The sequence below is a fragment of the Lampris incognitus genome, chromosome 1, assembly GCF_029633865.1.
Source record: "Lampris incognitus isolate fLamInc1 chromosome 1, fLamInc1.hap2, whole genome shotgun sequence".
NCBI classification, from domain to species: Eukaryota; Metazoa; Chordata; class Actinopteri; order Lampriformes; family Lampridae; genus Lampris; species Lampris incognitus.
Genome location: NC_079211.1, coordinates 24903424 through 24927145, shown reverse-complemented (window position 1 = coordinate 24927145; position 23722 = coordinate 24903424). Strand labels below are relative to the sequence as shown.

General features: G+C 47.1%; 1 protein-coding gene across 1 annotated transcript; it reads right to left on the bottom strand.

Annotated features, from left to right (window-relative positions):
- Positions 1–20734: 20734 nt before the first annotated feature.
- Positions 20735–22310, bottom strand: adra2db (adrenergic, alpha-2D-, receptor b). The gene has a single exon (XM_056291993.1). The coding sequence runs from the start codon at positions 22259–22261 to the stop codon at positions 20948–20950; it is 1314 nt and encodes a 437-aa protein (XP_056147968.1). The 5' UTR covers positions 22262–22310; the 3' UTR covers positions 20735–20947.
- Between the last annotated feature and the right edge of the window lie 1412 nt (positions 22311–23722).

Sequence of the window (23722 nt, the reverse complement as noted above, 5' to 3'; positions counted from 1 at the left end):
AGCAGCCGAAACCTCACAGCCTTTGTGACACATGCAGGAGTGTTTCGCTACACCAGGATGCCTTTCGGTCTCAGCTCCGCCCCTAGCTGCTTCCAGAAAATCATGGTCTCCGTGCTGGCTGGCATACTGGGCGTGGCCATTTATCTGGACGATATAGTGGTACACGGGCCCACCAGTGAAATCCACGACAAGCGCCTTAACATGGTCTTCGCAGCCCTGTCCAAGCACAAGCTAACTCTCAATGCTGAGAAATGTGTCCTCTCTGTGCCAGCCATCGACTTCGTGGGGTTCCGGCTGTCAGCGAGCGGTGTAACTCCACTACAATCCAACGTGGACGCCATTCAGGCCATCCCTGAGCCCAGCTCGGCTGCGCAGGTCGCCTCCTTCCTGGGTATGACAAGTTACTACCTGAGGTTTCTTCCCCAGTACTCTGCGACCACAGCCCCCCTGCGCCAGCTGCTGCGTAAGGACGAGCCATGGGTGTGGTCAAAGGCATGCAGTGACGCTGTGCGTGATCTCAAGACTCAACTGACTTCACCACCAGTGTTGGCTCACTTCGACATCTCCAGCTCCACCTTTGTGACCTGTGACGCATCAGCCACAGCGATAGGGGCCGTGCTGTCTCAAACCCAGAACGGTGTGGAGAAGCCCATTGCCTTCGCCTCCCGTGCCCTCAACCTGACCGAGCAGCGGTACTCCGTGGGTGAGCGTTAGGCGTTAGCCTGTATCTGGGCTTGTGAAAGGTGGCACCTCTACCTCTATGGCCGCTCCTTCACCCTCAGGACAGATCACCAGGCCCTGACAGCGCTGCTGTCCACATCTGGGACAGGCCACAAACCCCTGAGGCTGCACCGCTGGTCTGACCGCCTCCGCCAGTACAACTTCAGCCTGCAGTTCACCCCAGGCAGAGACAATGTTGTCGCCGACCTGCTCTCTCGCTCTGTCTCCACCCCAGCTCCACAGACGGACACTGACTGTGTGGAAAAGGACATTGTCCAAATGCTACACACACCCCTCCAGGCCACTGTCTCTCTGCAGGAGCTGAGGGCAGCCTCCGAACAGGACCCTGTCCTCTCCCAGCTCCGCACCTACATCCAGAACGGCTGGCCTCACAAGGTCCCAGAGGAGCTGGCTGCGTTCGCCCGAGTCAGACAGGAGCTCTCCTGCTGGAACGACACCTGCGTGGCACGTGGGTTTTGCACAGTGGTCCCAGCTGCTCTCCGTGCACGTGTTTTGAATAAGGCGCATGAAGGCCACCTGGGCATTGTGAAACTGAAACAGCGCTGCCGAGACCTGGTGTGGTGGCCGGGGATAGACAGAGATATTGAGGCTCTGGTGAAGGACTGTTCTGCCTGCCTTGTGAGTGGCAAGACTGGCCACCAGGCTCCCCCACCCCTGCAACCTCTCGCCTGGCCCTCTCAGCCCTGGGAACACCTGCAGTTGGACATTTGTGGTGAGATCCATGGAGTTCCCCACCACCAACGCTTCATGGTGGTCGCCTACGATCTACACTCAAAATGGCCTGAACTCACCACTTCCGGCACTGTGACCTCACAGATCATCATCGACTTCCTGGACTCTCTTTTCTCTCGCTGGGGCCTCCCAAAGGCCATCACCACTGACAACGGCCCTCAGCTGGTCTCTGCTGAGTTCACTGCTTATCTCGAAAGCAAGGGCATCCGTCATATACGCACTGCGTACTACCACCCCCAGGCCAATGGCGGCGTTGAACGTTTTCACCAGTCACTGAAGAACGGCCTCAGAGCACACATGGCCCAAGGGTGCTCTTTCACGCAGGCCATCCGTCACACTCTGCTGCACTATCGGGCCACACAGCACTCGACCACAGGCGTCTCCCCAGCCTCTCTCATGCTAGGCCGGGAACTGTGCATGCCCCTTGACAGGCTCCGCCCTTCCACACCTCAGGCACCTCCCTCTGGGGTCAGAGCCTCAGTCACTCGTCAGCAGACGCGGATGAAGCAACGGTTTGACCAGTCAAAACGAACCAGGGTGCCAGACATCAATGTGTCAGACTGGGTCAGGGTCCGCAGGCCCCACAGGGACAATAAAATGGCTTCATACTGGTCCTCTCCTCTCCAAGTCACCCGTCAGCTGGGCCCAGCCACTTACCTCCTCAGCGATGGCACTCGGTGGCACTCCAGTCGTCTACGGAAGGTGTCAGCTCCGCCACACACAGCTGGTGACACAACCATAGCCATTCCCTCAGCATGGCGAGACGCCCCGGGGCTTCATGCAGCTCCTACACGGGCCCCAGACATTTCTGGGCCTCAGCTTCCCCTGCCATCTCCCTCCCCACCTCGGCCTGCCCAGCCTCAGGCCGCCCCGCGACCTGTTCGCACACGTTTACGCCCTGGCCACCTAGAGGACTTTGTGTCAACCTTTCATGTTTGAAATCCTGCCGGGGGGGGGGAAATGTTATGTATGCACACATCGACAGTGCTGCATTTGATTTGGTGCTGTTCTATTGTGCTGGGATCGATTGGTGATGCCTGCGGGCTCTGGGTTGTTTGATCGGGTCTGCCTTTGATGCTGTGTCAGTCTAAATAAAGAATGCCACGGAGAGGTTGTGTCGAGCGACAGCGCTGTGTCCTGACGTGATTTCTAAATACAATACTGGGACCGCCAGTTTTTGCGCGCGCGCGGCGCCTCGACACGATAAAATTGGCTGCAGCTAAGGAGGAGTTCGCCATCATGGAGCGTCTGGGTATAGTGAGGCGTTCCAACAGCCTGTGGGCCTCGCCGCTTCACATGGTGCCCAAGGCGGATGGGTCGTGGCGGCCTGAACAACGTCACCGCCAATGACCGCTATCCCATCCCACACATACAGGACTTTTTCATACGCCTGTCAGGTACCACTATTTTCTCTAAGGTGGACCTGGTGCGCGGCTATCATCAGGTTCCCGTACGCGCAGAGGACGTGCCCAAGACCGCAGTGTTCACCCCGTTTGGGCTTTTTGAGTTCATGCGCATGCCTTTTGGCTTGAAGGGGGCAGCGCAAACCTTTCAGAGGCTGATGGACTCGGTGTTGCGTGACCTTGCTTTCGTGTTCGTTTATCTCGACGACATATTAGTGGCCAGTCCGTCAGCTGAAGAGCACCTGGCGCACCTGAAACAGGTTTTCCGTCGTCTGGACGAACACGGCCTGATAGTCAACCCGGCCAAGTGTCAGTTTGGACTGCCGGTGATTGACTTCTTGGATCACCGCATTTCGCCACAAGGCGCGGTCCCGTTGCCTTCTAAGGTGCAAGCGGTGGCGGAATTTCCCTGCCCAGTCTCTGTTAAGGCATTGCAGGAATTCTTGGGCATGGTGAATTTCCATAACCGTTTCCTCCCTCGCGCTGCCCACCTCCTTCAGCCACTTTACGAAGCCCTGTGGCTTAAGAAGGCTAACGACCCTGTCGACCGGACTCCCGAACAGGTCCAGGCCTTTGACGGAGCTAAGTGCGCCCTGGCTAGCGCTGCCCTCCTCGCCCATCCCACACCCACGGCGTCCATAGCTTTAACAACCGATGTGTCTGACATAGCCGTGGGGGGTGTGGTTGAACAGCGTGTGGCGAATGCGTGGCGGCCACTCGCATTTTTTTAGCCACAAACTGCGGGATAGCGAGTTGCTGGCACTGCACCTTGCAACCCAGCATTTACGCTTCCTGCTGGAGGGTCGCCCATTCACGGTTTATGTGGATCATAAGCCGCTGACTTTTGCCATGTCCAAGGTGACTGAGCCGTGGTCTGCTCGTCAACAGCGCCACCTAGCGGCAATCTCCGAGTTCACAACGGACATTCAGCATGTGGCCAGGAAGTCCAACCCTGTTGCTGATTGTCTGTCGCGTGTGCTTGTGTGTCCTGTGCACCTCGGTGTGGATTTCTCCGCTATGGCTGCCGACCAGCCCAGCGACCCGGGCGTCCTTGCCCTTAGGTCAACGCATACCGGTCTCAAGCTAGAGGACGCTGTGATGCAGGAAGGCAGTCCTGCCCTCCTCTGCGATGTCTCCACCAGCCGTCCCCGCCCCGTTGTTCCAGTGGCCTGGCGCCGTTGAGTTTTCGATTCTATTCACTCCCTCTCGCACCCTGGAGTTCGGGCGTCGGTGAAGTTGGTCGGTTCCAAGTTCGTCTGGCCTGGCCTCCGCAAGGACGTCAAGGGGGGGGGGGCAGCTTCATGTGTAGCGTGCCAGCGCGCTAAGGTCCACCAGCACACTAAATCGCCCCTCGAACCGTTTCCGATCCCGGCCAAACGTTTCGACCACGTGTATGTGGACCTGGTGGGCCCTCTACCTTCTTCACAGGGTTTTACGCACCTGCTCACAATGGTAGATCGGACCACCAGGTGGCCAGAGGCTGTCCCTCTATCCTCCACAACATCCTCGGATGTTGCACGCGCTTTTCTTTCTTCCTGGGTCGCCCGTTTCGGCACTCCGTCAGATATCACCTCAGACAGGGGCCCCCAGTTCGTGTCAGAGCTCTGGTCGGCACTTGCGCGATCCTTGGGTGTGCAGGTACACCGCACTACCGCGTATCACCCTCAGGCTAACGGGTTGTGTGAACGTTTTCACCGGTTGCTCAAGGCGGCGCTGCGACAGTGCTTAAACCGGCGCACAGGGTGGCAGGCGAAGTTGTGTTTCCGGCCCAGGTTCCCCGTCGGGGTCGTCCTCCTTCCAGGACCCTGGCAGTGTCTGCACGGGTTCAGCGTTCTGCTTCTCAGCCGGCTTTGGACTGTGTTTCACCTACTGTTTCAGCTGAGGGACGGCGCAACCGTTATGGCAGGCTGCTTAAGCCTCCAGTGAGACACTAATTTTCTTTCCAGGAGTCCCTTCTGGGTGTTCGGGGGGCGGGGCTTTGTGGCGGACACTAGGGGCTATGCCTCTCACCCAGCAGGACTGTGAGCTGGGGGCGTGGTTTACGTTCCCGGGCTCGCCGGTGCAGGGTTGTTCCTGCGGCAGTTGGTTTTTGGATTTGAGGAATAAACATCAAACTCGCCTTGGTCTCCTGTGTTTTTCCTCATTCCTGCCACAGGCTTATCTTTTTTTCTTTTTTTTTTTTTGTGAAGCACTTTGAAACATTGTTTTAGAAAAGTGCTATTTAAATATTTTCCCCTCTTTCTCACCAGTTGCATCCGGTCAATTACCCCACTCTTCCGAGCCGTCCCAGTCTGCTCCACCCCCTCTGCCGATCCAGAGAGGTCTGCAGACTACCATATGTCTCCTCCGATACATGTGGAGTCGCCAGCCACGTCTTTTCACCTGACAGTAAGGAGTTTCACCAGGAGAACGTAGCACGTGGGAGGATCACGCTATTCCCCCCAGTTCCCCCTCCCTCCCAAACAGGTGTCCCGACTGACCAGAGGGGGCGCTAGTGCAGTACCCAGGACACATACCCACATCTGGCTTCCCACCCGCAGACACGGCCAATTGACCCTTCGCTAAGCCCCGCCCTGGAACAGCCACTGTCCAATCCTACGTTTGTAACCGTTACTAAGCAGGGGAGGCCTGGCAAGCGATCGAGGAAATGCCGAAGCGGTGCGCTTACAGTACCTGCAAATCAGACAGCTGATATCCTAAATAGTCTGGTCAGTTAAGGGCAAATATGGGGTCAAGGCTGCAAAAAGTCATTCACATTTGAGCCAATGTTTTTCTGTTAATTTAGGGTCCAATAAAGAAAAAAATGCAAGGAGCCCAAAATTTTAGGTGGGGGAAGTCTCTGAAATGGCCACGCCCACTTTTTAGGCCTGGAAATCAGTATCTCGGCTCCTGAATGTCGCAGAGAGCTGATCATGGGCTCAAAAGAAGCAGAAGCACCACATTTATATAAGCATTATGAACAAACATATACCCCAAAACCTTTACTTTTTCAGGTATTTACAAAAAACTAATTTTCACTGGTCACATACATGGCCACGCCCACTTTTTAGCCCTGGGACTATATCTCAGGCTCAGCTCTCGGAGGTTGCCCCGAGTTGATATTGGGCTCAAAAGATGTGGAAATAACTATTTATATTAGTGCTCTGAACAAATATACTGTATGCCCTAAAACCTTCACGTTTTGAGCTATTCATGAACATGTTCTTTTTTCCATTGAATTGATCAGCAGCATGCAATCAACTTTAGCCAAATCTGTGCAAGAAGGCTATACAGTTTGTTTGAGTAAAAGTGTTACATCTACTCATGGAGTGCTAGTATTCAAGTTGACTCTTTGTTATAAGAGGAGGAACCCAGTAACCACCAAAGAAACAAAGCAAACCATGTGAGGTCCAAAAAAATCTTTATTTTAACCTCACACATCCCATCAGACTGGATTCAAACACTTGCTGAGGCACTTGCAATAAATGAGACATTTCATCCCTCTGCCAGCACAAGAACATGAGGTACACTTATTAGATCTGCAACTACACACCCCTGTTACTTGAGACAATGTATCTCTTGTGGAAACTGTGCTCCACTTGACGAAGAGTTCCTCTCCTTCGGTAGTCCAACCCCATTCAATGACAGGGGGACAAGGGAGTTGTAGCAGGCTGTTTCCCCACAGCCATCCTGCCTGGAATGTAGCTCTCAACAGATGCTGTAGAAGCGCATCCTGACTTGGGGGTAGGTCTCTCAGCTCATCATTAACTGAGTGCTTGAACAGCTGGAATCTGAGCTCATCTATACTGACACAGTTGTACAGTCCAGTCTTGTTGTACCAGCTCATTACCCAGGGCTCAATAACTTCCATGCTTTCCTTAACTGTCTCGATACTAGGGCAGCAACTTAGTCCTCTCAAAGCAGCAGTGAGTTCTGTGGACTTACTGTGGTTTATCCAGGCTTTGTATTGAGCAGTCTTTGAGTGGCCAAAGAAGGCGCTCACAGAATCACAGCCACTAAAAGAATGGAACACAGGCATGGCATCGGCCACATCTCCACCAAGCTTCTTGTGTGCTTCTGTGATTGAGTAGAATTGGCGTTTGCCAGGAACTGCAAAGTCAACTATAAGTTGCAAGTCATTACATACTGATAGGAACTGTGTAGTGAACCCTAGTAGGATGACTACCACATCGGAGTCGACTGTTCTAACTGTAACTGACTTGATCCCCTTGTTTAGCATGTGCATCACATGGCAAACGATGCGGTTGTCAGCCTCCTCAAGCATATCTATGCTGTCATAAAGCTGGATCTCGAAGCTTTTGCCGAAGTTTGCAAGCACCTTTCTGCCGTAGGTGATGCTGAACTCCTTGTCCCAGTTCCACGCTTGTGCCTTAGCAATCCTGGCGAACATTAGATTCAGGGCTACTTTGTTGTCTACATTAGACAGAAAAGCTTCAAAGAATTGCTTAGATTCTGGCATGGTGTCATTCTCACTGAAAGCCATCTGTGAACTACCTGCTGATCCCCGGTTCTTCCTAGTCGCAGTCTTGATACTCATATTCTGGTAGAGGTCAGCCACAATGTCAATACGATTGGCTTTCTTCTCATGACCGATCCTGGCAATGCTGTTCAACACTTTGATTACAAAGTCTTGGAATGTCATGCCTTTGGTGAGAGACTTTGCCATGATTCGTACTTGCACAGACAAATCTATCACAAGTCCTTCTGAGGATGTAGATTGAACTTGTACACCGATGTCCTTAAGAATTTGAGACTTTTGGCTATGATAAATATCTCCATCCTTTGTTGACAAGGCGTCGGGTAAACCTGAAATTGAAATGAATAGTTAAGCTAAGTGTAACTCTTGGGCTTACTGTCAAATCAATTAACTTGAATGTGAAATTGAATCAATGAATATCACTGTATTAAAAATCTGGTAAGACTTAAGTAACATCTAAAATATTTGAATAACTGACTTTATATCAATTAGTTTCACCTGTGAATTCACCACCAAATAACTTCCTTGTCTCTTCTTCTCTTGATCTGCAGGCCTCCTTCAGCTTTGCAAAGGTTCCTTTGGGTGGCTTGATTGCAGGGCTAGCGAGTTGGACTTTTGCACATGAACTTGGGAGTTTCAGGGCATTTCGTGAGATGGTTGCATTGACATCCTTCTTACTTAATACAATTCGCTCCTGCACAAACTGGTCATGCTGAGTTTTGCCGACTGTAAAGACAAAACTGGAGTCTTTACTTATGACATCTGGGAAGGGAATGGATGAGTTCAACCTCATGAACTGAGCTTCATCGAACGGGTTGGTAAGGATACCCTGGTACACCTTGAGTGTGTGGCTTGAAAATGTTTCCTTGAAGGAATCCAGCATTTCTTTGTGCCCGTGTGATGGATCTTGACCTTCGACCTCATCTAGGTAGCGCTGGATTTCGGGTAGCGCAAGTTCGAGTTTCCTGAAGAACTCTTGATCTTCCCGATTGATGATATCGACATATCCAGTGTCAGACTTGATGACCTTTATGTTATGTTCCTGCTTTTGATCACATGCAATCTTTGAGAATGGGTTGTCTCTGGTGTTTACTGTGAAAGAGCCTGAAAGAAATTCCTTGAACAAGTATGGGTGTCTCCATTTGAGCTCTTTGAGATCCTGAAGAAACACTGATGCCCATCTGGCATAGTGTGTATGATCAAGTGCAAAGAAAAGAGGAATGAGCTGCTCAAGTGCACTGATCATCATGATGAAGTTTGCCTCTCGAAAGGATCTTATGAAGATAAGAACCTTCTTGATTGTGTCAACAACATTGTTCCAGTAGTGAAACATGGGGCTGTTTTCATTGGCCACCCAGTTACTCCAAGTCAAACTGTTGTCCTCTAGACGTTTTGCCTGAAATGCTTCATCTCTCTTCTTGGCCAGCACCACAGCCAGGAGTTGAATACAGTATCTAGCCTTCTTTATGGAATTCACATCGCAGACAGCAGTTGTCAGACCTGTGATATTCAGATTAGCTGAGGTTAAGATGGTATCAAGGCCAGTTCCTTTTATCAACTGCCCAACACAGACAAGAGAAACCTTCTCAAGGTGCAGCCCACCCATGAACGCGAAGTATGAATGAGAAAACTCTTCCCCCATGGCCCACTGTATCATCTTCTTGATGGCATAAAGGGGCTGATCGGATCCACCCACTGCAACCTGGCCTGGGTTAAGATATCTTGTGTATGATACTGCTATTCTCATGACATGGAGCTGAAGACAACTAAGATATTTTCTAAACTCATGATTCGTGTGTGTATTGTGCTCCATGCTTTATAACATAGGCAGCGAATGAGATTCATGTCAAATATAGCTTTTTACAACCTTCAGGAGCTGATACGTGAAACGTGACCAGTAAAAATTAGTTTTCTTAAAATATCTGAAAAAGTAAAGGTTTTGCGGTATATGTTTGTTCATAATGCTTATATAAATGTGGTGCTTCTGCTTCTTTTGAGCCCATGATCAGCTCTCTGCGACATTCAGGAGCCGAGATACTGATTTCCAGGCCTAAAAAGTGGGCGCGGCCATTTCAGAGACTTCCCCTACCTAAAATTTTGGGCTCCTTGCATTTTTTTCTTTATTGGACTCTAAATTAACAGAAAAACATAGGCTCAAATGTGAATGACTTTTTGCAGCCATTTTGCCTTAACTGACTAGACTAAAAAGTTTGGAGGGTGGGGTCGTATTTTGGGCTTTTCCTAAGCCTAAAACACAAGAGGAAAAATGTCGAATGTGGATCAAACAGTGTGGAAGACCTCACTCACAGCTGAATCCATCGAGGATAAACAAAAACACATTTGTTTGCTCCAAGGTAAGCTTGCTAACACTAACTAGCCTAGCTAGCTAGGTTAGCTATCGAGTACTAACAATGCTTGTTACATTTTAGTCCGGTTCCACCAAACCTTATACCTAACTTTGTATGTTATGAGTTATGTTATCATCTCAGTGCCCCAAACTCTTCCATCATCTCAATCAGCAACATCTTTTCAAATGTAGAGAAGTTGCTAGCTAACGTTACATCCGACAACCCTAGTCTCTAACACAGACGCCGATAGTGCTGCTAGCTAGCTAGTTCAGAGAAAGGGGAAGTATCATAGCAAATTTAGCACATAAAAGAAACTAGCTGGTAACGTTGGTTGCGAAGGTATGCATGCTCTTAACTATCAACTGTTATCTTTTAGCATTTTGTGAATGGACAGCCTACACCTGAACATCCGAATCCCATAGCTGCTATCCCTGCAACTATCCAAAGGAAGGAACATTATGGAGGTTGCCGAAAGCCTCCAACAAAAAGGTGACGAGCAATGAAAGTAACATTAACAATTTTATTGAGTTTGAAAGGACATGACATTTCTTTCTACCACGCAGTTTACATACAACTTTTAATTTCATAGATTGATCAAGGAATATGTACATGAATGCACTTCGATTGCTAGGCTACGCTGAATGAATGCATTTAATTTTGTATCAAAACCCACCCCAGGATTCTCGCTTTCTGTCTGTTTAAAATGATAAGTACAGCATTTATTATTTAATTTGTGTTTTTGTTTCCAACTAAATGATTGTCAAACTGAACTTTTTTACAGAACCAGAAGTGAGGAACAGGATGCTCTGCAAGCTTGCAGCTCAAACCCTACTGAGGACACTGCTTCTCCAAACCCTGCCGAAGACACTGCTTCTCAAGCCTGTGACAGTGATACAGGTAAGTGTTCAAGTGCATCTATCTAGTTATGTGTCTATTTATTTCTGTTCTACTGATGGCATCTGCTGAGAAAGTAGTCAAAGAAAAACAAATCTAATTTGTTTTTCATGTTACCCCACTTTACTGCATCAAAATATATACACTGTAGGTGATAATCTTCAGTGCACATTACAAAGAAGTCACACCATGGCATGCCTTTAAGTCCCAGCTGCCCCGTTATTTGGTAATGATAGGAATGGCTCTCCTTTAGCTTGTAGCTACCATCTGCCTGCCTCACGAGATAGGTACAGTCTTTGAAACTGTCTTTTGATGGGCACTTGATCTCCAAAAGTCCATAGCTTGTACTATCCCCCCTCTCTATCACCTTCCTGTCTGGTGAAGTGCCAAGGTGTGGAGCATGAGGATTAACCACAAAGCCACATGGGAACACTAGATTGCCTGTGACCTCAGAATAGTGCATTGCAGCTATAGGTTCTAGATCTACCCCTCTTTTCATTGCCTTGGTCTGTCTTGGGGCCTTGGTTTTGATACTAGCGGCAAGGATATCATGGTTGGTTCTCCTTATGCATATTCTATGAAAGGAGCTTGATGTGAGTCGGGGAGACCTTTCAAGATGCCAAATGTTACTTGTGTCCTGTTGTATGGTCTCACGTTCTGGAGCTACAGATTCTGCCAAAGTGACTGTCATTTTACTGTAGCTACACATTTCATTTCGATTGAGCACCGTACAGACATGTGTTGGTTGTGGCGGCAATGGGAAATCAGGGAAATCGCAAGGCTGGTTTGTAGGTGGTGTTGGTCTTGCTGGCCTGACAAGAGGAAGCTGTAAAAGGGAAGAAATGTGTACAAATTATTAACTAATGTTTTATCATTTTGTCATTTACAGAGACACATCATGACCCAGACAACCATGGAGAGCCATTGGAGACTCTAAAGGAGACACTAGCAGAACAGAAGCAGGAGATGTTGAACCTGAAGATGGAACTTCAAGCCAAAGACAGCCAAATCCAGTTGCTTGGGAAGGAACTTCATGCATACACTACAAATGCATTAACCCCAGAGTGTCTAAACAACAGTCATGTACCTGAGTACTTCCACTACTGCACTGGATTCACCTATGATCAGTTCAACAGCTTATATGAATTTTTCAAAGTACCCAATGATCCCATCACTCCACAAACAAACATTCCTCTCTCTTACAAAATGCCAGACATCGAGATCCAAAAACTTCCCGTGCGTAGTCAGTTTTTACTCACACTAATGAAACTAAGACAAAATTTTGACCACAAACATTTAGCATTTAGATTTCAGATTCGTGTACAGAGTGACAGCACACTGATAAACTCCTGGGTAGACTACATGTATGACAGACTTGGCCAACTGTCCATTTGGCAACATAGAGATGTGATTTCACAGAACATGCCTGTTAACTTTAAAGAGGAATTCCCAAATACATTTGCAATTCTGGACTGCACAAAACTGAAGACACAGAAGCCCAGCTCATTACTGTTGCAGAGTCAAACCTATTCAACCTACAAGTCCTCCAACACACTGAAGTCACTAGTTGCTTGTGACCCACGAGGTGCACTTATGTATGTGTCTGCTCTATTCACTGGATCTATTTCAGACAAAGAGATCTTTAATCAGTGTAATATCATAGAGCTACTGCAGGGTTGTATTCAGTGTGGCTACCTTAAAGTTGGAGATGGATTAATGACCGACAAAGGTTTTCTGATTGAAAAAGAAGTGGAAGAGATTGGTCTCAGACTGAACATTCCACCTTTTGCTAGATCTAACCGTCAGATGCCACATGCAGATGTTGAGATGACCAAAAAAATCGCCAAACACAGAGTTCATGTGGAAAGGGCAATTGCCAAAATTAAGAAGTTTAAGATTGTTTCTGGTATAATACAAATGTCCCGACTTTCCAACATAAATCAGATATGGTACGTGGTTAGCGTGCTGTCCAACTTCCAACCACACATCATCAAAGACCAGTGATCAGGAGGCGCCCTGGTGGCTAAGGGTCCCCTCCTCTCGTACCTTTCTGTCTACAAGGTATTACTGTCCTATAATACAGGTACATGTCCATTACATCCTTTTTCATGTTTCTTTAGTCATATTAGTCCTATGTAATATTGTATGATACTAACCTGCTTGAAATTACTTGTACACTATTGCCTATGTAGCAAGTGACTTTTGGATACAAAATAAGTACTTATGTTGACTCAGTCAAATCCTTCTTCATTTACCTGTTGGCTCAAACCACTTCCAAGGGGGTACTTGTTTTCCCCTATAGTTATATCAATAGGCGGTCTGTTAGCCAAGTAGCTGATGGGTGCTCCCGTCTGCCGTCTCAGTAGTGCCAAGTCCTCGTCCGTTATTGAGGGGGTCCTTGGAAAATAATATCAAAACATTATTAATATCAATATGGACTACTGCTGAATATGTAAAGTATGTCATTTTGGGGGGAATATGACAGGTCATTCCAGGTAGTCAGTGACAATCCAGGTAACTTACCTGCTCCCGGTGTAGTGACAGTCAACTGGTCGCCGCTTTTGATCCTGTCTAGCCTTCGCGACCACCACCGATGATACGGGCACAGCCTTTATTTTACCACCTCTTGGTTTGTGCCATTGTTGTGGCAAACTTGTGCAGGACTTAGCTGACTCTTCTGTTCTTGCCTTTATAAGATCCAGTGTATGGATCAAGTCCACGATGTGTGAGCAATGTCCTGGTGCACTTTAAACAAACAGGAAAGTGCATGTGAGCTCCCCTGATCCAGCTGGCTAGCCTGGCTAGCTAAAACATAGCCTAATGTTAGCTAGATCTGAAAGCTAGCTAGTAGGCTATATGGACTCATAACTAAATGTCAGCTTAAAATACAACTATCTATATTGTCTTACACTGCTGTACACGAGCATTGTTGTTCATTTATCTCCTTGTCCTTAACGTGAATAGTTAAGACATGGGGTGCCTGGGTCTTATATTGGGACCTGTAGGCTTTAGCCTCGATTTTAATTTCCCCTTCATTCACACGCTGACAAATTATATCATGGATATAGCTTTCAAATGCATATTTCAAGCCTTTCTGTCTACTTCTCTCTGATATCTCCTTGCTTTTCCAGAAATTGGATATCAATTCACCTGGAATATCTGTCGCTGACATGACAGTAAACGCCATGTTTAAATTTTGCGGACGGACGATAGCTTGCCAGGCGTAGCAACAGTAACCAAGGGGGGCGGGACATCGCGAAGGGTGAATTGTGTCTGTAGGGATGCCTGACCAAGCCGGAGGTAACACATGGCCTCGAACCGTCGATCCCTGTGTTGGTAGGCAATGGAATAGACTGCAATGCTACCCGGACACCCTATAAATAAAATTATTATTCACCCTAACATGCATGTCTTTTGATGGTGGGAGGAAACTGGAGCACCCGGAGGAAGAACACCCACACAGACAACATGCAAACTCGACACAGAAAGGACCTGGGATAGCCTCGGGTTCGAACCCAGAACCTTCTTGATGTGAGGCAATAGTGCTAACCACTGGGCCACTGTGCTGCCATAACCCAGGTTAACTGGGAAAGAAGTTAGGCTGAGCAGATAATATCTACTGTGGCTATTTATCATTGGGCAGCAGGCAGGATTGTAAAGCTTCAGGGTTGTACTGTGCTGGTAACAAATATCCACACTTACTGGCTGTTTAGCTATGAATGTGCAACAGCACACGTTCTATAAGTGCATACATACACTCAATTTCTTTAAAAAAAAAGTCAATACTACGTTTCTTTATTGAAAGCAGAAAGCTTATCTAAAAATAACAGACCACAAAGACCTGGAAATGCATAGATATCAAGTGTTTGCTTACTTACCTTTGGCTCCCATCCAAGTCGGCTACTGAGTAGGTTTTTAAGGTTGTAGCTGCACAATATATATGTGCTTAAGTGTTGGTTCTGAAACCAAAAATAGCACATTTACCTGCCTATTTGCAAAACATACACTGACGGGGGAAAAAACATGCTCAGTAAAATGGTGCTTATACTTAGTATGTGAAAGATGGGGCTGCTTGACAGCGCAGTCTATTCTTGGTATGATGGAGGAGAGGCAAATCCTAATGTCATTCTGTGTTTGGCTTAGCTCTATATTTTGAATCGCTTGGAGAAAAATGATGCATCACAGAGATAAAGCATGAGAAAGCCAAACAAAATCTACAAAGGCTTGGTGGTTGGTTTAGGATATTTATCTCTGACAGCTGGTCATAAGTCCAGCAATGATTGCCCCTGAAATCTTATTTTCATTGTCCAGTTTGCAGGACAGTAATATCAATTGCTTCTCTGCCGCAATGAAGGTTGCAGATGTCCATGACAGTGTGGTGAAATGGGTGACACAAACACCATCTCAGCAGTAGAACTTGTAAACATCAAACCTACCAGGGTCACCCATCGCTCTCCTCCATCAATCCAAATTGTCGCATTTAAATTGCCATATTCGAATTCAGATTGTCATATTTCTTTACTTTGACCATTTTAGAAAGGGATCATCCGACTCATTTGATATAGCTTGCTGGAGAAAGCTGTCCATTTGCATCATTTGAGAATAATAGTTCAGCCACAAGCTAGCTGGATAATGCACCACAACAGTGCTAGATGTGTGTGTGTGTGTGTGTGTGTGTGTGTGTGTGCGCACGCGCTCGTGTGCATGCATTTTGGCTAGAACGCTGAGTAATATTTTGAGAACCACTCAGCTGAAACTTTTGAAATGTTGGCCCTCTCAAAAAAAAAAACAAAAAAAAAACCCTATCATGAAAAATTTTGAAATCCCCCTGTGCCGTGTGCCAGGGACCCCCCCAGGGGTCTGTTTGAGAATCAGGGTATGAAAAACCTTTGCTTCTGCAGTCTTTCAGACAGTCTTTTACTTAGCAGTACAGGCCCATCCTTCAGGGGAGGTAGTTGAGCTTAAAGGTTCATAGGGACTCAAGTTAAGGGGGAGAGGGTTTTTTCGACCCAGAATAAATGAGGTGAATAAAATCGATCGTAAAATTGATTCAAAAGAAATTCATTCATTCATTCTTGCAGCATATTTTGGGACGCTAGGTCTGAAGGCCAGATGGCAGATTAAGGTGCAACGCTTGCATTTAGAATGTGAACTGGAATGTAGCTGTGGTCCGTTCCGTTCCACGGCTATCTAAAATTCACATGGATCACTGATCAAATATGAACAACTGTGTGGACATTCATCAACTTTAACAGGAAAATGTCAATGCATCGAAATACTTTGAATGATGAATGATGACAACAACAAAAAAATCAGTAAAAAAAAGTACGTCTTTGGAAAATGATCTTTGCACCAGCACATTATAAATATTTTCTGAATTAGTGACTTTGTTATTCTCTGCCGTGCTGTTCTGAGTATGCCCGGCTTGTCTCCCAGTGTTCTCTCTCTCTCTCTCTCTCTCTCTTTCTATATATATATATATATATATATATATATATATATATATATATATATATATATATATCTTGCTCTCTCTGTCTCTCTCTCATTCCCCCCTCCTTCATTTTCTTCCTCTCTCTCTTTCTCTATAAGGTTATTATAGGCTACTCGCTGCCCCGTAGAAGATTAGCACAGCAGTTTAATAACAGCAGGGCTGGCTTGAACTTGAAGAACTAATATCAGGACCGGAAGACAAACTCTTTTCTTTGAAATCACTCTTTAATTATTTATTTATTTTTATTCTTATTCAACCTTTGTTTAATCCACGGTAGTCTTGCTACCAGGCACACGGGTTCCTTTCCAACAACTCCCTGCTTCTGCTTCACACTCATACAGTTACAAGCAACATTTAAAATAAATACACATGGGAAAAAAAACCTGTCTCCTTACATGTGTTTATCTACCAAGCACGTTTGTGAGCACTCGGTAAGAAAACAGACATACATACAAGCAAATGTGCACACTGGTAAAACCGTATGCTCACACACACACACACACACACACACACACACACACACACACACACACACACACACACACACACACACACACTGAAAGTTAACTGTCCTCTGACTGGGTTAGCTGAGAATAGGGTTTGATTCAGAAGTAAACTGGTGCAACTGGGAGGCTTGGTGTGGGAATTAAATAAAAAATTATTCTATAGACTCTTCTGCAGCAGACTGCTCTTTTATAAACATATTTGTTTTGCAGCAATACCTCAGCCTCAGAAGAGTTGAACTGTTGAATTCTCACTATTAAAATTTCATCTCAAAACCTTTCTTTGGTTTAGTTTTCTTGGGAGCCGGCAATGAGAGACAAGAGACCCTCAGCTATCCATTCTCAATAATGTAAAACACCCTCTCATTAATAAGCATGTAGACTTCAGCCAGGGATCCTATGAGGATGACACCATGCGTGCACGACTCCGTTGCGAAACATTTCTTTTTCATACAAGTCATTTTATCGACAGAATACAAAAATGGCATCATGGTGAAAAATGTTGGACAGCATCTTTCGGTCGCTGCAGACGCTGTCCTTCTTCCAGGCAGTGAAATAGGACGAAATGTTTCCTGTTACCCCGCATTGCTACTGCCATCTCACTGTAATGTCATTATGGGTTGTTGATTGGGGTCTCTTCGTCTTTGTTTTCTTTCAGGGGGTAGGGTGGAGTGGGGGGGATGCATGCATGACTTCATATGATTATAGCCAGACATATTCTCCTCCGTGTCTAAATGCAGAGAATCGCTTTGTCGCTGTGAGTAAGTGAACGCGGGCTCTGGGTGCTTCTTCTGCACTGTGGCATTACCATTGTGTAATTTCCTTTGACACCTCAGTCCCTCACTGAATGTGGGTGTTTAGCAGGCTGATTTATTAGACAGGGCTGGAAACTGTAAAACCCCGGTACCACCCTCGCTAAGGCCTGACACCAGACCTGATTTACACTAATAAGAAACCTGCTTCTCTCCTATAGGCTCCTCAGACTGACGTGACTGTTGGCCTTGTCACCTCCACCCCTTATCTTGTTAGAGACAATTGGGAAAAAAGCAATTACCTGCAGATGCCACATTGTGTCTTGACAAACAAGGTAATGGAGGACAGCAAGCGACTGCTCTCTTTCCCCCCCCCCACTGCTCCCATCTGTAAACATTTATAACAGCATCTTCTCTGGCTGTCATGGCCACTAACGGTCTCACCTATCCTGACGACCCCGAACAGATCTGGTAGCTGGCTCCGTGAGCTTTGACCCCCTGAGCTAGCTACCATCTCTCGTTCCTATTTGTGTAGCATACCCAACAGGGGGATGTTTTGGTTCCAGCTCGCTCGTCTGGCTCTCTCATTAAGCCTGCACAGGGGCGCTTGAGAGGCTGGAAGTTGCTGCAGCTTGGCTTTACTTCCTGAACAATCCTCCAACTTTGTTTACATCCGAGCATACAAGAATAGCCCAGCAGAAGGAGGAGACAACTTGTGTACTTCTTACACAAGACAGTACTAAAAAAACCCGTTTCCAGACTCTCAGACACCAGCCAAGAAAAGTAATCAGTCACAGGCATCTCACCGTGGACACTGAAATATTGTTTTGGGGGAAAATGCCAACTGGAAGAAGGCATGCCTTGGAGAGAGTACATATGGAGTCCACAGAAAAGAGAAAGCTTGCAGCAAATGAAAAATATTGTGCTTCATACTCAACGCAGTGGAGGAGCTGATTAGGAAGATAATTGAAGTGGAAAGTCAGATTAGACAAGGGAGTTGCATGTCTCATTAAACTGTAATCAAAAACAGCACTGCACTATTTAAAAAAAAGAAATCTTTCTTATTTTCATTTTTTTCTGTCAGTCACAAGTGTTTCTGACATGCAGATCACAGAAAGGATGCCGCTATGCCCCCTCTTGATAATTCGAGTCAGACATTCACCGCACATCAACATCACCCTGATTTTGCTAATGGAGATGAATTCTTCAAGACAGGCGCAAACAGAAATTTCATTTTCTGCCGGGGAGTTTGACACATGGCAGGAACTTAACCTGGCCAAATGGATTTTTTGTCTCTCATCCTTTTGATATGAAGGCCTTGCAAAATGTCTAATGAATAATGAGATGGTGCCCTTTGGAAAAGCGCTTGTAAGAGAAAATGAAAAAAAATACACTAATGCCTTCTCCTTCTTTCTCCCTCAATCATATCTCGGCATCTGTTTCGACACAAGTAAAACCGAGGGAACCCTTCTTTTTTCCTCCAAAGGCACAAGACCCCTCGCAGCGGGCGACTACCCTTGGCCAGTAGCCAACAAGTCGGATATCAGGAGAGCTTTGAAGACTTTCCCAAGTGGATATAAATAGTGTATTTAGCCCCAGCTCCTCCACCATGCCACAGACAATAGCTTGGTGTAGTCACCTTCCTCTCACTCATCACCACCCGACCTCAACGAGCAGATTGTGCCATGTGTGAATTAGCTTAAATGCCATGTCTCAAACATGTGCAACCTCCCATAGGCATCATTAAAGAACTGCGATATCAGGTTATATTCAATGTACAGTGCACAGCCTCCCATCTGATTTCCGTTCTGGCCGTGATATCTCTTCATGCTTGCTCAGTAATCCGGGTAAAGAAACACAACGTTGTGTCCAGACGAACTGATGCATCCTTCTGGGATGAGCCACAATATCATTTTCAAACCATTCCATTGCCTTGAATCGGATGGCTAGCGATCTTCCCGGTGGCTGAAATAATTAATGTATTTTTCCACCTTTTCAGTTGATGATTTATTCATTTGGTATATGCAGTGTTGTGGATTACTTTTTCATGATACAAATGCCCTGAGCTCTGCGTTGGGAAGTCGAATAGGTGGATGAGACGGTGAAAAATCAGGTCGTAAAATCCAGGGTTGTAGCCGCAAGCTGGGCCAGTGGGTACTGAACTATATTACTGAACCAGAGAGATTCGCTGGTCCATTGACATCTGCTTATACTTGTTTAGTTCAGTTTATGATCATGCCTTGCCAGATTTTCTTCCAAATAAGATAAAAGTTAGCAGCTTTCGTCACACAGCCTTGTTTTACTTTCTGTGTACATGTTTATGTGCCCCCCACCACCCCCGCCTCTTGCATCATGCTCAATAACAATGCAAAGTTGACCAAACCTATCACGTGTTTTTTTTTTACAATTGACTGTACCTTCAACCAAAGAGGGAAAAAAAAGAGAGAGAAAGAGAAATCTCACATTAAAATGAACATGGTGTTTATCGGTAGGACACAACCCAGGGCCATGTAATCGCCTGCCCTCATTACAAACAAATAATTTTGTCAAGCAGAGTGATCTCATTTGGGTTAAATTCTTCTTTTTTCCACTCACTGAAAAGATGCAACAGTAATCCAAACGGAGTACAAAGAAGTGAGAGTCTCAACAGATCTTGCACACCAAAGCTTGTTCAACCCGGCTGTTGTACGATGCATACAAGCAGGGTACAGCCAGTGGCAGCAGGGGGGGGGTGGTGGGGGTGTGGGGAGGTGGAGGGAGGGTGGATACCCCCATGTATTTGGGTCAGTTCTTTGCAGGCAGTAAAAAAAAAAGTATGGACATGAGGCTGGATCACATGTGTAGTGACAAAATGATGCCAAACATTTGGACCATGAAAATGATTACGCTTGGAAATCAAATGAACCAGTCAGCTAATCAGATGTCTCCACAGTGACACGGATAAACGCTACACAGAAGCACACACGCATGCACGCACACACACAAACTTATATATGCACTCCCATGAGTTTACACTCCCGCACATGTGCCTGCAAGCACACAAAGACATGCATACACAACATTGGTTGCTCGCCTGCTAGTGACTTATAGATCGTGGAGATTAATGTGCTGACTGTTTGAGGCGGTACCGCTCACTGTGAGCCAGTCAGCAATGCTGGAATCCAGCTTCATGACTTTCATTTCCCCCTGCTCACTGCAACATACAAGATTAATTCAGGTGCAGGGGGGGGGGGGTTGTTCAAAGGTGCAGATTTGTGGGACTTATTATTCAGTGGCCTATATATTATGACTTAGCATATCTCCACTGCAATGAACACGTTATCTTCTATGGCATAATATTCAAAAGACAGATAAAAAATATGTTTTGTTTTTTCTTTCATTTAATTGCTGTTTTCTCTCTTTACATTTTATTCAACATCTAGACAACTGAGCACGACAACAAGATAATTACTCCTATGAGACTATTTACATGAAAATGTTCCGTTTTGGGACAATAATCAGACCAGCCAAATTACCGGGAGGAATTCATTTCTTTACACTGCCGAATGAGAAGGAGGCACGGACTCGTCCCAATTAAGGCCCCTTTTACCCCCCCCCTCCACTTTATGTGCGTTTAGAAGTTCTGCAGACAATTTTCTTGAACGCTTTTCTGAAATCCCTGTTGAAGATGGTGTATATGATGGGGTTGACGGAGCTGTTGCAGTAACCTATCCAAAAGAAGAGGTTGAAGAGCGCGCCGGGGATGTAGCAGCTCTCTCGGCACACCGCGTGCAGACTGTAGGTGAAAAAGAAAGGGAACCAGCAGAGCACAAACACCCCCATCACCACCGCCAGCACGAAGGTGAAACGCTTCTCCCGCATCTGGGCTACTTTAGTCTTGTTGGCCGCCGTCAGCTGCTGGCGACCGGCTGCGCTCCTTTGCTCCGAGAGGAGCTGCGAGGCGCGCCGCGCCGACGCCCAGGACAGGCGGCAGTTCTGCGGCGCGCAGCAGTCCGACCCCTCCACCTTCCGCCGCTTGGCGAAGCGGTGGTTCCGCGGCTTGCTATCCGACGCGCAGCAGCTCTCCTCCAGGTCAATGTCGTCCAGCTCTTCTTGCTGGCGAGGCTGCTGCTGCTGCTGCTGGTGGTTCTGCTGGTGTTGGCTGCCGACGGAGCTCTGGCTGCTGGGGCTCTCCGTCTCGCAGCGGTCCTTCCTGACGAAGCAGGTCTCCGACTGGGACGGCTGCCGCTCGAGGCCGTTCTTGGCCACGAACACGGTGGAGGAGCGCTGCTTGGCCACTTTGTAGATCTTACAGTAGACCAGTATCATGATGAGACCTGGAGCGAAGAAGGACACCAGGCAGGAGGACAGGATGTACCACGTCTCGTCGTTTAGCAAGCACTCCCGTTCGTCGTGCTTGGTCATGAGGAGCGGCGGGAACGAGATGACGGCCGAGATAATCCACACCACGGCTATCATCGTCTTGATGCGCTTGGGTGTCCGCTTTAGGTTGTAGCTGACGGCTTTAGTGACAGACCAGTAGCGATCCAAACTGATGGCGCACAGGTGCACGATGGACGAAGTGCAGAAGAGCACGTCCAGAGCCAGGTAGAAGGCGCACCAGGTGCTACCAAAGTACCAGTAGCCCATGACCTCGTTGGCGAGGGAGAACGGGATGACCAGAGTGGCTACGAGGATGTCCGCGGACGCCAGTGAGACCAGGAACAGGTTCTGAGGCGCACGGAGAGCCCGGCTGGTGAGGACCGCCACGATGACCAGCACGTTGCCGACGATGGTCACCGAAATTATCGCCGTTACCACGAAGATGATGAGCGCGGCGGCCACCTCGGTGTGAGGCGGCAGATTGACGGGTGCGCTCGTGCCATTCTCCTCTTTGGAGACGTTTTCCGTAGACGAGTTAAACTGCGTTAAATCCATTTTCTTCGCGCTCTGCTCCCCCGTGTCATGTTGGTTATTTTCGCAGCCCCATTTCTCTCCAAATCAGCTGTGGCGTGACGCGCGGAGCTGCCCTCCGGTCGAGTCGATGACCCCTCGGAAACCGTTGCGCATTGATTAAGGCGTTTGGTAATGGCAACTAAACAAAGTTACGTAAATGTTAAACGAATTCATTGTATGTCCTGGTAGGCTCGTACCTTCATCACGAATCCTCCTACTTGTCCCTGTCAACGCAGCCGACGCACTCCCCAAATTTCAAACATATCCATAAAAATTTGGACAAAACCAAGATAAAAAATCTAGGTTGTCCACATGGGTCACTGTTCCAGAGGCTCGCGAAAAGCTTCTTCCAAGCTGTCACACATATTTCGTTTTGTTGTAAAACATGCTTTGGGGGGGGGGGCACGGAAGACATTCACACACACACACATACACACACACACTCTCTCACACATACACACATACTGCTGATGGAATGTGTGCGAATGCAGGCGGGTTGTGAGTGACATCACTCTGAGGACCAACCCATCTCTAGACTTCTAGGGGGAGGGGACGCACTGGGGGGGGGGTCACACATATTGACTTTTCACACTGGTGTTGAGACAGAGAAAGACAATGATGAAGAGATCTGTGAAACTGAAAATGTGTTTCTGCATCAGCCAGTTGTGAAGTTGACTGCCTGTCTTCACCTGTCTGTCTGTCTGTCTGTCTGTCTGTCTGTCTGTCTGTCTGTGTGTGTTTGTGTGTGTGTGTGTGTGTGTGTGTGTGTGTGTGTGTGTGTGTGTCTGTGTGTGTGTGTGTGTGTGTGTTTGCAATGAGCGGGTGTGGGCTGACCAGATCATCATGAGTAACTGAGGATTGCAGAGCTAAGCAGGATTGCAAGATTTTTTTTTTCTCTGAATTTCACGAGCACTGCAGGACCTTCACCACCACACTTTTGGTTCAGCAATTGCACGCCCAAAATAGAGAGGCTGTCATGAACGGATGAACCTCACGACAACTCTGCTCCGTACTTGAACCGCAGGTGTTTATATCTTATTTCTGCTATGTTATTATCCGGCTGGTAGATGTATTGCTTAAATAAAGACCAAGTCGACGTCATGAAACAAATCTTACTTTTTTCTTTTTTTTTTGATAAAGACCATTTATACAGCATATGCCTACTGTGCCAGTATGAATACACAGCATACCTGAACGTTTCCAAACTGATATGAGTGGATGTGGGTATAACACCTGTTGCTGAGAGGCTTCTCAGATGATGTGTAAGGGAGACATAGTTATATAACATGTATGCAGCATTCAGCAGTGTTAAGCAGCCAGACATTTAGCTGGGGGATATTTATCATCAAGAGGCAATGAGCACGTTCTCACACACAAACACACGCACACACATGCACGCACACAGACAGACAAGTTAGCGTGGCCATGCAGGGGTCATTGTAG

Bases quoted from the DNA above. Each gene is read 5' to 3' on its own strand.
- adra2db (XM_056291993.1), bottom strand. From the start codon at position 22,261: ATGGATTTAACGCAGTTTAACTCGTCTACGGAAAACGTCTCCAAAGAG.